Source organism: Anomalospiza imberbis, chromosome Z, assembly GCF_031753505.1.
Source record: "Anomalospiza imberbis isolate Cuckoo-Finch-1a 21T00152 chromosome Z, ASM3175350v1, whole genome shotgun sequence".
In the NCBI taxonomy this organism is placed as follows: domain Eukaryota; kingdom Metazoa; phylum Chordata; class Aves; order Passeriformes; family Viduidae; genus Anomalospiza; species Anomalospiza imberbis.
The window spans coordinates 10,222,684-10,235,857 of record NC_089721.1 but is presented as its reverse complement, the minus strand read 5'-3'; the positions used below and the strand labels follow the sequence as shown (position 1 = coordinate 10,235,857).

At 47.6% G+C, this 13,174-nt stretch overlaps 1 protein-coding gene across 3 annotated transcripts; it reads right to left on the bottom strand.

Moving 5' to 3' along the window:
* Positions 1–5,289: 5,289 nt before the first annotated feature.
* RXFP3 (relaxin family peptide receptor 3) lies at positions 5,290–9,787 on the bottom strand. Of its 3 annotated transcripts, none has more exons than XM_068175669.1 (2): positions 8,053–9,787; positions 5,290–6,571 (listed from the first exon to the last, which is right to left on the bottom strand). In XM_068175669.1, the coding sequence occupies exon 1, from the start codon at positions 9,721–9,723 to the stop codon at positions 8,386–8,388; it is 1,338 nt and encodes a 445-aa protein (XP_068031770.1). In that variant the 5' UTR covers positions 9,724–9,787; the 3' UTR covers positions 5,290–6,571; positions 8,053–8,385. The 3 variants fall into 3 exon arrangements, with proteins under 3 accessions (XP_068031770.1, XP_068031771.1, XP_068031772.1); XM_068175670.1 differs by having other exon boundaries at positions 5,290–6,567; XM_068175671.1 differs by having other exon boundaries at positions 8,178–9,787.
* Positions 9,788–13,174: the final 3,387 nt, after the last annotated feature.

Genomic DNA, 13,174 nt, shown 5'->3' with positions numbered 1-13,174 from the left:
TGAGCAGGAAGGCTGGAACAGATGAACACTGTGGTCCCTTTTGACCTGACCCATTCTGTGATTCTGTTGCCTTCTATGATGTCCAGTTTCATGCATTGCTCCTATAGATACACAAGATGTATTAAGCAGCTGCGTTTCCTAATTTTTTTAACTTGGAAATTAACATTTTACCTCTCAGGTATTAGTATTTTACTTTTGTATTAAGGATAGTGACTTCATTTCAGAGCCATCGAACTGGAGGCTGCTCCTGTGGGTAAGCACTTGCAGCAGCAGGAAAACAAAACTCAGTGCTTTCCAGCCTGGATTGCGGAGCAGACTGAGATGAGCAGACCCTGTTTCCAGGGGCAGAGCTGCGCGGTGCGAGGTTTCGGGAGCACGGGGCGCTTTTGGCGCGGGTCATTCCCCGGGCTCTGCCTGCTCCAGGGGAGCCGGGCGGGGCTGTCCCTGCCGCGCCGGGTGCTCGGCTGCCTCCTGGTGTTCAGCGCCCTCCGGAGCCGCCCAGCCCTGCCCTCCCTCTTACCCCTTGTCACGATCCGCTCGTGCGGGGTGTCGTGATGGTTCCTTAACCGATCCCAAAAGTGTAAAAAGGCAAACGGCAGGGGACCATCAATTTAATCACAATAAATGCAACTTTATTGTGGTACCAACAGCAAATGCGATAGAGGGGACAGAAAAGGGAAATAAAGAATAGAGAGAAAAGAGGGGAAGGGGGTTATAGCTACCACCGTAGAGACGTGGTCCTCAATGGTCCAACCACATGGATTCGCCGTGGTCCGTGGGGGTGCACCGAAGTCTTCCCAAGAAGTTACAGTTTATAGAGTCTTTTGCCAAAGCGAGTATCTGGCATCTGGCCAGAAAGTGGGGAAGATTGATGGGGCCATTGTGAAGAGCCCTTTGGTCTGTGAAGCAGGTGCTGGCACGCAGGGACAAGCCACCGCTTGTCACAACCTGCTGGAATGCAGCGTTCTGTAGGAGCACAGCAAGCACGCCTGCTGACAGTCACTGGGCAAGCGTCCCTGTCCACCTGGGCCAGGCCAGAACTCCAGTCAGGGGTCTGCAGGGTCCTTGCGATGGTTGTGAGGCAAATGAAGGAAACTTCGGACGGTGTCTCACACCCTTCTGCTGGCTGCTCACCACGGGGCTGCTGCCCTACCGTTCTCTTCTTTGTGTGCTTACACAACCAAGGAAAGCTGCTCGTCGCCAGCTGTAGCCTGGTTGCCTAATGCATTGCAGACCCTGCCCTATGGACATGTGGCGGTGGGAGCCCCCCATGGACACGTTTAGCATCAAACGCGTGGCAGAATCTGGCCTTGGAAACCTTCAGTGCTGAAGCCAAGAGTCGATCCCGCAGTGCAGCATTGCCATTCCCCACTTGTTTGACATTCGAGTTTTTGTTGCATTGGCTCACCCCAGATAACATGCATCAGGAGGCGGGGGGACATTGGTGGCAGCACAGAGGAAGGCAGCATCAGAGTCTTGGACACCTCTGTTTTCAAGGCCCCTCTGCTCATTAGATGCTGAGAAGGAAGTGTGACAAGCAGCAGATTTGTGGAGTCTAAGGAGTGACAAGAGAGAAAAACATTTCTGACAGAGATGCCTTTTGCTGAAGTCTGGGAGCTTTACACTGGAGTTGCATAGCTGGCAGATCACTATACAAGTGCAAATGCATCTCAGATGATTTGGGGTTTTTTCAACATTCAGATCTGATTTAAAAAAAAATATGTTATCTTGCAATGCAATTTGCAAATTATTCAGTTTCCACAGATTTTGAGGGCTGAGGCACTTTTTTCTTTAATAACTGCCTCAGTTCCAATGAAACACCCAATCCTAATAAGCAGACCTTTAAGAAATATATCCCAAATATTGTTAGATTGTTAGATTATCATAACATTGCAAAACATGGCAATAAAATAGCTTTTGGAACTATAATTCTCTCTGAGAAAAAGATGGCTTATCAAAGGGTGATGTTCTTTTCTGGAGAGTGATTTTGCATTTTGGAATATTTTCCTTGGAATTGCTTTATATCATGTGTGCTCTAAATTCAAGATATCAGTTTACATCTCTGAAAATGGGATCTGAAATTTAAACAAGATTCTTCTTTTCCCTATTATAATCCACTGTACAAACTAAGCAGTTACTTACTACTGCTGTAGGATCTCTTTCACCTTCAGTTCAGGACCTCATGGTTTGAACTCTATACCTCTATATCCATCACTGGATTGGTCTATGCACAAGGGACTGGATTTCAGCAGGAAGTGAATTTTGATGGGCAAGAGGAAGACTGTATTTCCTCTAAGCACCCTCCACCATTTCAGCAGAAATTAGCAATTAAAACATTTTTTAAAAAAATAATTTAATAGGTGATTTGAAATACATAGTCATAGATTATTTGAAGGTATAAAATTTGTAGAGGTTTTTCAGAATAAACATCAAGCAAGACAGACACTAATGCTAATTCTACTGTATTGGAACAAAGACATATCCAGAGCAATCTATTTGCTATCAGAAAATCACACAGAAGCACAGAATGGTTGGGGTTGCCTCTGGAGTTGACCCAATCCAAACCCCCTGCTCAGCATAGGGTTGCTAAAGAAGTACAATCAGTGTTAAGTTAGATTCTGAGCATCTCCAAAGTTGGAAACTCTTCAGTCTCCATACAACCTGTTCCAGTGCTTGACCACACCATTTGAAAGGATTTTTTTTTTTCTTCTTACATTTCAGTGATGGAATTTCAGTTTGTGCCTATTGCCTCTCATCCATTCCCTGGATAATACTGAGAAGAGTCTGATTTAATCTTCTTTAATCCCCACCCACATTAGATATTTACACACACTGATAAAGCCTTCTGAGGTCCAGGCTGAATACCTCCAGCTCCATCAGCCTCCCCTCACATGGCAAATACTCCAAGTCCTCCATCATACTGCAGCCTCTCTGGTAAATAATCCAGAACTGGGTAACCTGCCCAGGACTGGGCACAACATCCCAGATGTGTCTCATCAGGCTGAGCAGAGGGGAAGGAGCCCCTCCCCTCACCTGCTGGCAGTGTCCTGCCCAGTGGAGCCCAGGATGCTGCTGGGCTGTGCTGCACGGGCCCTTTGCTGGCTCATGTCCACCTTGTCCCCAGCTCCTTCTCTGCTTTCCAGTCGACTGGACTCCAGCCTGTGCTGGTGCAGAGAATGCAGGACTTTGTTATTCCCTTTGTCCAGATGCCTGAGGTTCCTATCACACCATTTCTTCAGCCCATTAAGGACCTTTGAATGGTGGCACAACCCTCTGGAGTGGGAGTCACTCACCTGATGTCAACGTGCTGATCAGACCTCACAAATACAGACGCAAGTAATTTTCCACAAGATTCCAGTTTTATCCAGTGTGAGGTTCAGATGAGTGAAAGTGGAAAGGTTCATTGAACAATGATTTTAGAAATCAGTGTTGAACATGTAATTTGTCCATTGTACAACTGATCATACTCATTCAGCTGCTCTGAAGGAAAAACACAAGCCCTTGGAGAAACAGTATTTCATTGTCCCAAAAAATGGCTGAGTAAGGGAGAGAGCTGGTATCCCAGTAAGACACCTTTATTTTGTTATTTCCCACACTGAATAGTAATCAGTCCTTTCTAACCAGGAAGTCAATGTTTGCAAAAGATTTTTAACTAAAGAAACTGCTTCTGTCTGCAGCTGATCTTTTGGCCCAATTTTCTCAGCCATCCTATGAGTCTCTATTTTACGGTTAAGATTTTGGGAAGGACTCTGAGTCTATGCACAGACATAGGCAGAGAAACCTGTTGATGAGTATTATCAGCTACACTTTAGCACAGGAATGAGTTAACTGGCTACTAATAGCACTGACTGCTACTGGGATTGTACCCAGATGAGATTCTTTTAACTGCTTTCATAATGATAAAAAGATATTTTCAGTAACACCCTTTAAATGGAAAAATAGGGATTCTCTTTTGAGAAATAACCCTCACTAAAAAAAGAAGTTCCAAGCTCTCAGTCTAATGTCCTTCAGCTGCACCACACCATATCTGCTCCTGGTCCAGCTCAGGGATACAAATTAGATCAGAATTTCTGTGCACACACTCAATTGAATAATCAATTTTAGAGCAGACAGTTGTGAATTGGAATGAAGGGGACTGGACTTTTTTTACTGCTAAAGTGAGTGTCTGAATAACTCACTGAGAAAGTGAAACAGCATTTCCACCGAAGAGGCATTTCAAAGGAGAAACCTGGAAATGCAATTGGAGGTTGTTATTACATTAAGACCTTGGTTAGTTATTTAAGGGGATGAGATACTTAAACGTCCCTAAAGAATGAAAGTCTTTGCCTAATGAGAATATCCGGTGTTTAAAAGTTCTCTCAGTTTGTCACTAGATGTCAGCCTGCACCTTCATGTCCCTACCCTTCTATAACCAAGTGCACCTCTCCACCAGCACCCTACCAGGAATCTGTAACATAAGGAGAACAAGCATGAAAATCTTGTCAAGAATTCGAAAAGTATTGTTTTGTATCCTTCAGCAATGTTTATTTTAGTACATGAAAAGATGATTGTTACAAACAAAGACATGAACATTTGTAGGAAACTGTTTTTGAAGGGTGTTGTAGTCATTACTTATGAAACCCCAGGATACTCAGCAGGATTTCTTGTTATTGAGCTGGAATGATCCTCTGCTGAGGCCACACACCCTGTGAACACAGAGCAACTGCACCTTCTGCCAAGACTAGGCTGGTGCCCCTGCCCATGCAACACACAGCACAGATTTCAGGCTGTTAGCTGGAACTCACGGCACAGGTGAAGCAAAATTTCTCTCTGCTCGTTGTTAGAGCAGTGCTCTTTGGCTGTGCTGGACATGCACTGACCTGCACAGCCTGGGCTGCTGGTCTGGCCTAAATCAACATTTAGCCAAGTGTGGATGCCTTGTGCCTCTTTGAAACAGCAGATCCATGACTTACACTTGGTGGATCAGTGGCTTGTGAGAGAGCTGCCCGCTAATTTCATTGTCCAGTCCCTACATACTCTCAAGGTATCTTCATATTTGGGTCACTTGCCAAATGGGAGGTTTTTATGTCTCTAGTGATCAGACACCTGGGGTTTCCTCTGACAATGGTACATTGGCACTCTGGGCTAACTATGCATTGTTCTGAACACCACCTGTTTTACTGTGTTGCTTTCCTGGCACAAAATTATGTCTACATTGACATCCACAGAAGCACATGGGTTTTGCCATGCTGAGCACCACAGAGGCTGTCTTTCAGGCAGCTTACTATCTACTGAAATTCATAATTACACTTTAGACACTTGGAAAGCTGTTTATTTAATGCACAAGAACAGTTGAACATCAGATAGGGAAAAAATTTCCAGCAAGTTAAGCAAGAGATTGCGCTGTTCAAAAGCAAACACTAAGAAAAGCATCTGGCTGTGAGATTCCTCCCATGTCCTTAATTTAGATATTTCCTCCTGGCCTACAGAAATATGATTATCTCTCTCTCTGAACTCTGGCTCATGGTATCCTTTTCTCATACAATTGTGCAACTTTCTTCACGTGCAACACAGATATTAGGGCTTTCTCTCATATCAGAAATGCAGATTTTTGCAAATCCTTTGGCACATTAAGCTGCTTTACCAGCAGGTCTAGAAAGACCTCAGGTTCCTGGACAGCATACTGCAATTTTAATTGAAACAGGACCTGGGAGCAAGTTAACCACTGTCTTTGGGAAGGGGAGACCTAGAACCCAGATATGGATCCAATTTCTATTCTGTATTTGATGAAAAAAAATATCTCCACAATTCCTCTTTGGAGATTACATCCTAACCACTGTGCTGCCAAGCAGAGTTTGAGGGCTTTCGTTGCCCTTATGATCCAGCAACAGTGAGCAACTCAGGCAACAGGGAACTGTTTCAAGCCAGAGAATATAAGCACATTCACAAAGTAACCCAGAGATTCAGCCATTCCCCTGGGATGTGGAAAAGGTGAACTGAATCTCTCAGGCTGTGAGGGATAGCTGTGACCACTAATTTAGCATTTCACAAGGGAGGGGGAAGCAGCATAATCTGCACATACATTGAAGCTGGAACAGAAGCAGCACATCCAGGCACAGATTCAAAGGGATGGGGGGTATGAGTTGAATCCACAGCTGCTTCTGACTTACTGTGGCCTGGCACAGGGTCTTCTGTGTTAGGATGCAGAGATGCCTCCCTCACAGGATACTCAGTGTGGCCAGTCCCAACAGAGATATCCCCATTAAGCACAGAAATAAGTGCTACAGAATTAAGCAGATTTAGGCATGCTCAGGAACAGGTTTCTAGGCACAAAAATTTTACTAGAAAAAACTTAAGTACCTACATACTTCACTGGTCAACCAAGTCAGGATTTAGGAGGTTAGAGAGGCAGTTGTACAGTACTTAGATGCTCAAGTCCTTCTGTGGATATGTCTGATTTCTTCGGAGTCTTTGCATCTGTGTAAGTATGCCTATCAGCTGCCAGGTCAGTTCTGCTGTTCTTCTTCAGACAACTTGTAAATCAGTATCTTCCCCATTAGCAAATGCCCAAGGCTGGAGAAGTCTTTTCTGCCTTGGGAAAAAAGATAACAACTTCTCCTTGCAAGTAGCAGAACCAGCTGCTTTCAGACCAAACATGAATTTTACAACAGGAGTTACCAACACATACAGTACACCTAACAGAGTCTGAAAAGTGTAATTGCCACTATGGCATAGCAGCTTTCTCTGGACAGAAATAGCAAGTTTTCTCCATGTCAGTACTTAGAGGTGACAAACAACCCTCTGCCTTTTTAGAATCAGGCAGATGTTGGAGTTAGACTGCAAGGAAAGGGGTTGGAAATAGAAAACCATTCTGAAAATTGTATTTAAATAATCATTTTATATGCAGTACTAGGGATTAATGAACTTGTGTTCTGAAATCGAAACCAGAAATGTTGCACTATTCTATAATTTAAAACAAATACTTTGATACTTTGATTTCAATTTTTTCCTCAGAATAAAAAAAAATATTTTAAGAAGAAGATATATAACCTTATCATAAAAACTTTCACAGCTTAAAAATACACTTTTTTCATCCCCCTAGAAGTTCAATTCAGATAAGCCTCAAATTATTTCCCAGGCATTTCTGTGGAACAGAGGCTGGTAAAGGCCAATCCCTGACATTCTTTCTCTAGGCTACATAAGCACTGCAGGCCCTAGGGCTGCTCAGACTAGAGGAACTGAACTTCACTGAAACACTGGCAAGAGTCAGTGCAAACCCTCAGCCTTTGTGCTTGGTTTTAAATGAACCCAGAAGTATCCCAGAACAAGCAATTTGAAGTGGCTAGGATTGTTTCTTTTCTCCCCTTTTGTTTTTTTTTTTAATTTTATTTACAGTTGTGCTGATTTCCTGAAGTGAAATATGAACAGTCTGAAGTGCAGCAAAAATTAAGCCTGCAACCTCAGTGCCGTAGGAGAGATGCTGTCTTGCTTCACATGATCTGGGGCTGTGAGGTTTCCTTCCCCCTCAGTGGCCTGGAGAGAGGCTGGGGAACAGTATTAGGGGGGTCACATCCTCCCTCCAAACACAGGCAAAGGAATACCCCATGAAGCTGCAAATTCCGTCCTTGACTTTCTCCTTGGCTGTCTGGGTTGCTTTACACTCTGTCAGCAGCTGAGGGGATGGAGGGGTTAGCTAGAAAAGCAGATCCTGCACTGATCTGGAGAGTAGCACAGTGTCTCTTGTCCCTACTCTTTTCTAAGTCCCTAAAAGAGGGGAAAGGTGCCAAGCCTGAACAAGCAGGAGCTTTGTACCCACTTGTCCTGGCTGTTCCCCTCAGGGCAGGTTTGGAGCAGAAGAGAGGCTGTCTGATCCCTGTGCCCTCAGTAGAGCCCAGGAAGCAGTGACCAGTCAGGCTTGCCCCATTTACAGGGTCCTGCAGCAGGGAGAAAGCTGCTCAGCTCCCTCTCCCTGCCACAGACAAACACACAAGGTGGGAGGGCTGCTTGCAACTGCAGCCTGAGGGGACGTGGTTGAGGCCTTCCAGCCCCAGTCCACCCCAACCAGATCCTCACCTCCCTGTGCTGCTTTGCATATCCTGCATCCTCCCTGGCTGGAGTCCCATCACCCTCATTAGTCCTTGTTCCCCAGAACAGGTACAGGCACTAAAAAGCATCTCATAGAGACACCCCACCACTACCTCCTCCTAGTCCTGTTCTGCAGCTCAGGGTGCATCTTCCAGACAACAACGTCCATCAAGTGTCTCCGAGGGCAGACAAAACTGCAAAAGAGCATCTCTCTCACAGAAGTTCTCCTTTACTCATCCCTCCTCCCCTTGTCCTGACCAGGCATTCAATATCCCCAGGCCACATCTGGCACTGCGCCACCCCTGAGGGCCCCCTGCCATCTCAGCAGTGCTGCTCCATGGAGCTGGCAGGCAGCAGGTCATAGCGACTGCTGTACATCACCACCCCGGGCGGGTAATAGGCCACCTCTGCCTGGACGGCTGCAGCACGGGGAGCAGCAGGGACAGGGTGCACAGGCATCACGGCATGCAGGGCCTGCTCCTCCTTCTCAGGCTTGGTGGTGTCAGTGAAAGGGCGCATGGCGGTGAGGGAAGGTGAGGTGATCCTCCAGAGGAGGCTCTTCAGTGCCTTGCGGAACTCCCTGCGCATGAGGCAGTAGAGGATAGGATTGAGGCAGCTGTTGGAGTGTGCCAGGCACACACTGATGGGGAAGAGGTACACTTGGGAGAGAAAGTACTCGTTACTGAAGTGCACCACGTTGAGTTTGATGAGTATCCCCCAGGTTGTAAGTGCTTGGTTAGGCAGCCAGCACAAGAAGAAAGACAGCACCACGATGGACACTGACCTAGTCACTTTGGAGCGGCGCTTGATGCTGGGGCCGCTGCAGGTGCTGCCCACGTGCTTGTCACTGATGAAGCGCACCAGGAGCAAGTAGCAGAGACTAATGACAACCAGCGGCACCACAAAGCCCAGCAGCACCTTCTGGATGTGGTACAGACCCAGCCAGAACTGGGCATTGTTGCGTCGTCCCTCTGGGAACTTGACAAGACAGAGAACATCATCAAAGACAGTGGCAGTGGTGGAAAAAATGGCATGGGGCAGGGAAGCCAGGACAGCTGACAGCCAGATGAGTGCACAAAGCCACTTGGCAGAGCAGCAGCCACCCAGTGGGTCTCCTCGACGCTGATTCTTCAAGGCTGAAGCCACAGAGCGGTATCGAGCCACACTCATGGCAGTGAGAAAGAACACACTGGCATACATATTCATTGCTGTCACATAAGAGACGATCTTACACATTGCCTTGCCAAAGAGCCAGTTGAAGTCCAGCGCGTTCTCCACTGCCCAGAACGGCAAGGTCAGCACAAACTGGAAGTCAGTCACTGCCAGGCTGGTGACAAAGAGGTTGATGGAGGATTTCCTCCAGCCTTGCTTGCTTTTCATCAGGTAGAGCACCAGCAGGTTGCCCACCAGTCCCAGGGCACACACCACGGAGTACACCAGGGAGATGACAATCCGCACCACGTCAGAACTATCCCCCTGCATCCCGTCGGCTCGCTCCAGGTTGATGGTCTTCAAGAACTGTAGGAAGGACACGTTGCTCCCGTTGTCCATCTGAGCGCTCTCCAGGAAACCCAGCGGCGCGTCCCAGGACTCCCTGTCCGCTCCTTCCTTTACGCCAGAGGCTGGCGAGCAGACACCGTGCTCGCAGGGCTCGCCCATCCCATGCTAGGGTGGGAGACGGTTCTGCGGGAGCTTTTTCCCCAGAGGCTGACCAGCGGCGGAGGGCAGGCGGACTGCTGGGGCGGCAGCAGGGTCCGGGCACGGCGCGGTGCCGGCTGTGCGGTGACACGGCTGGCGCCGCTCGGCTCCGCGCCGCGCTTTTATCCGCGCCGGCGGGGCGGGGCATGCGCGGTGGGCGCGGAGCTCTCCCGGGTGCTGAGCGCTGCCGCCGCGACCCCGCGCCCGGCTGCCCCCACGGATCGCCCCCGTCCCGTCCCGTCCCGTCCCGTCCCGCCCTGTCCCTTCCCTTCCCGTCCCGTCCCGTCCCGTCCCGTCCCGCCCTGTCCCTTCCCTTCCCGTCCCGTCCCGTCCCGTCCCGTCCCGTCCCGTCCCGTCCCGTCCCGTCCCGTCCCTTCCCTTCCCGTCCCGTCCCTTCCCGTCCCGTCCCGTCCCGTCCCGTCCCTTCCCGTCCCGTCCCGTCCCGCACACCTGCTCAGTGAATCAACCGGACGTTCCCTCGGGCTCAGTGCGGCAAGCGCCCGGCAAGAGGCGATGCCCCCTCCCCCACGCCGGTGTCATGCTCCCTTCCCCTATATGATTCCCCATCTCCTGAGGTGATCCCCACTCCCCCGATGTGATCTCCCCAATCTCGATACGATTCCCCTCCCCGATGTGCTCCTCGCCGATCAGCTCTCACAGAACCTTTCCCCTCCTGCGTGGGGACAAGTTTTGGGGATGTCGCACCTTCGCCGAGCCGCAGGGTGACCCGGAAACCACACACGCTTTCGCACTTGAGAAACCTCGGCACCGAGCCGGACCGCGCCTCGCCCTCCACTGAATGACCGCACTCCGGACAGGGACCCACGAACGCCCCTCCTGCTTTTGGGACTTCGGGGACGGTGTCTAACTTATTTTAAAGCGAACGTCACGGACGACGAAGGCCGGCTATCGGTGCAGGCGAAAGCAGCAGCCGCCGCTCCCCCGGAGGCAGAGGGATCCCGCCCGCAGGGGGCCCCCCTGTCTTGCGCCGGGCTCGAAAATCGCTTCCCCAGCAATCTGCCGCAGAAACAGACAGCAACCCATGGGGAACCCGGCTTTCCTTCTTCCCTTCTGTTTCTAAATAAATCAAGATAACTGCACATTTTGAAAACCAAGATTCTGAATATACCTAAGTAAAGCACTGTGAATCAACCATACGGGGGAGATTTATGAAGCATTTAACAAGTATATTATTTTTCCATTGATTTATCTCACTGAACTTCCTGCAAAGATATAGTTGTGTGTGCTATTTGTTATCAGCAGTCCTCTCATCACTTTGATTTGTATCTGCAGGGACCCTGTAAAAGTATCAGCCAGATGATGGCATGCGAGTGTTAAAGGGGAACAAGAGTAATTAGAAGTTTTATGCATCATTCATGTTGCTTGTAATGAGGGTGCAATTTACCAGAATTAGAAAGACAAGGCTCTGGGAAGGTTTAGTCTGCAGATTACTTGCTATAATAAATAGGATCTTCAGAACGCTGACCACATCAGGCCTCAAAAAATGGACCCCTGATATTTTTTCCTGTCATGCTTTAACCCCAGCTACCAGTCAAGCCCCTTGCAGCCACTCATTCACTCCCCCGCCAGCAGGTTTGGGCAGAGAATTGGAAGGTTAAAAGCTGGAAGACTCGAGGCTTGAGATTAAGACAGTTTAATAGGGAAAGCAGAAGCCACAAATGCAAGCAAAACAAAACAAGGAGTTAATTCATCACTTCTCCTGGGCAGGCAGGAGTTCAGCCATCTCCAGGAGAGCAGTGCCCATCACATCTAAACGTCACTTGGGAAGACAAATGTCATCATGGGAAACATGCCCCCTCCCTTTTCTTCCCTCCACTTTATACCCTGAAGGTGATGTCACACGGTCTGGAATATGCCTTTGGTCAGTTGGGGTCGCCTTTCCCAGCTGTCCCTCCTCCCACTGTCCCAAGCACCCCCAGCTTCCCTGCCAGCGTGGCAGTCTGAGAAGCAGAGAAGGCTTTGGCTGTGTGTAAGCTCTGCTCAGCAGTAACTAAAACATCTCTGTGTTACCATCACTGTGTTCAGCACAAAGCTAAAACATAGCTTCACACTAGCCACTTCAAGGAAAATTAACTTCACCCCAACCAAATCCAGCACATCTTCACAATTTTTCTACAAGATGGATTTTTCCCTAGGTTTTCATACCTCTTAATCACTGACTAGGGTTGCATCTGGGTGGCATTTTCAATACACAGCATTAATTTGCATCTCTCAGCCTGCTGAATGGCAGCAGTTTTCCAAATTCTTTCAACCAGAGGAAATAATCATTTCAGTGAAATTCAACGACCCCATTAGTCCCATCAGTGTTGCACAGTCGACTGTAAGACAGTACGTGCAGAAGAGAAAGCCACTGATCCCTTAAAACCATCAGAAGAAGCATCATATAAACAAGCAATGTGAAAATGCTGAGTTTCAGCCAGACCTGCAGAAGTTCTGTAAACAGTACAGAGGGTGAGGTGCCTCCCAGCCCACAGCAGCAATGACTGCCTTAGCACTAGAGTCAGGACTTACCCAAAACCAAGTTTAGTAAAACCTATGAAATCAGCAATTTTCCCTCTCCACTTACCCCTGCTACTATTAGCCCCCAAAGAAAAAACAATCTGTAATCAAGCCATGCAGAGTCTTGATAAATTATTAGAGAGGTTGATAATGCAGAAGTGGACATTTTCTAGATTGCATTCTAACCTGTTCTCATTGTATTGCTATCTTCACACCCAATTTTAAATATGTCACTGAAAAAATTGCAGCAAACATATCTTGCATAGAATAATTTTTTCTACCATTTCTTCTGTTTGGCACATCTTGCTGATATATTGCTGAGACTGAATGGTCATAATGATTCGGAAAGGGGAAGAGGAGGAAAATAATGTCCAACTTTATATTGCTTTTGCTGTTAGTCACCCAGAGAAAGCAATAGAGTGTGAAGTTAGGTACCTCCTGGAAACACTGGTAGTGGATTTTGAACTCAGGTCTGCAAGTGTGAAATGATTGTCCAAGGTTTTTGCTCATGTTTAGACCCCCAGAAAAAATTCCTTTTCAGTCTTGGGTTTTTCTTTTGTCATTCTTCATTTCACAGACATTTTAGAGGCAGGTAAGGGAACTTGCAACACCTAGATGAATAATAAAAGAAATATTTGCTGAATAATTTATTTAACACACTGCCAGAACACTGCCATAGCTGACAAAATATTTAAAAAAGCCATCAGCTACTTTCAAAATACTGCAAAATTCACTAGATAAATCACAAGGATTATTGTCCTGAAAGATACTGTTGTCTTCTTGCTCCCTATTCATTCCACCCATGCTACCAAAGCTGTGTTGCTAACATGTAACTTTCCAGAGCCTTCTTTTTATCCAAGTGTCAGTGTAATTTGGTATTACTTACTCCAAA

Bases quoted from the DNA above. Each gene is read 5' to 3' on its own strand.
- RXFP3 (XM_068175669.1), bottom strand. From the start codon at position 9,723: ATGGGCGAGCCCTGCGAGCACGGTGTCTGCTCGCCAGCCTCTGGCGTA.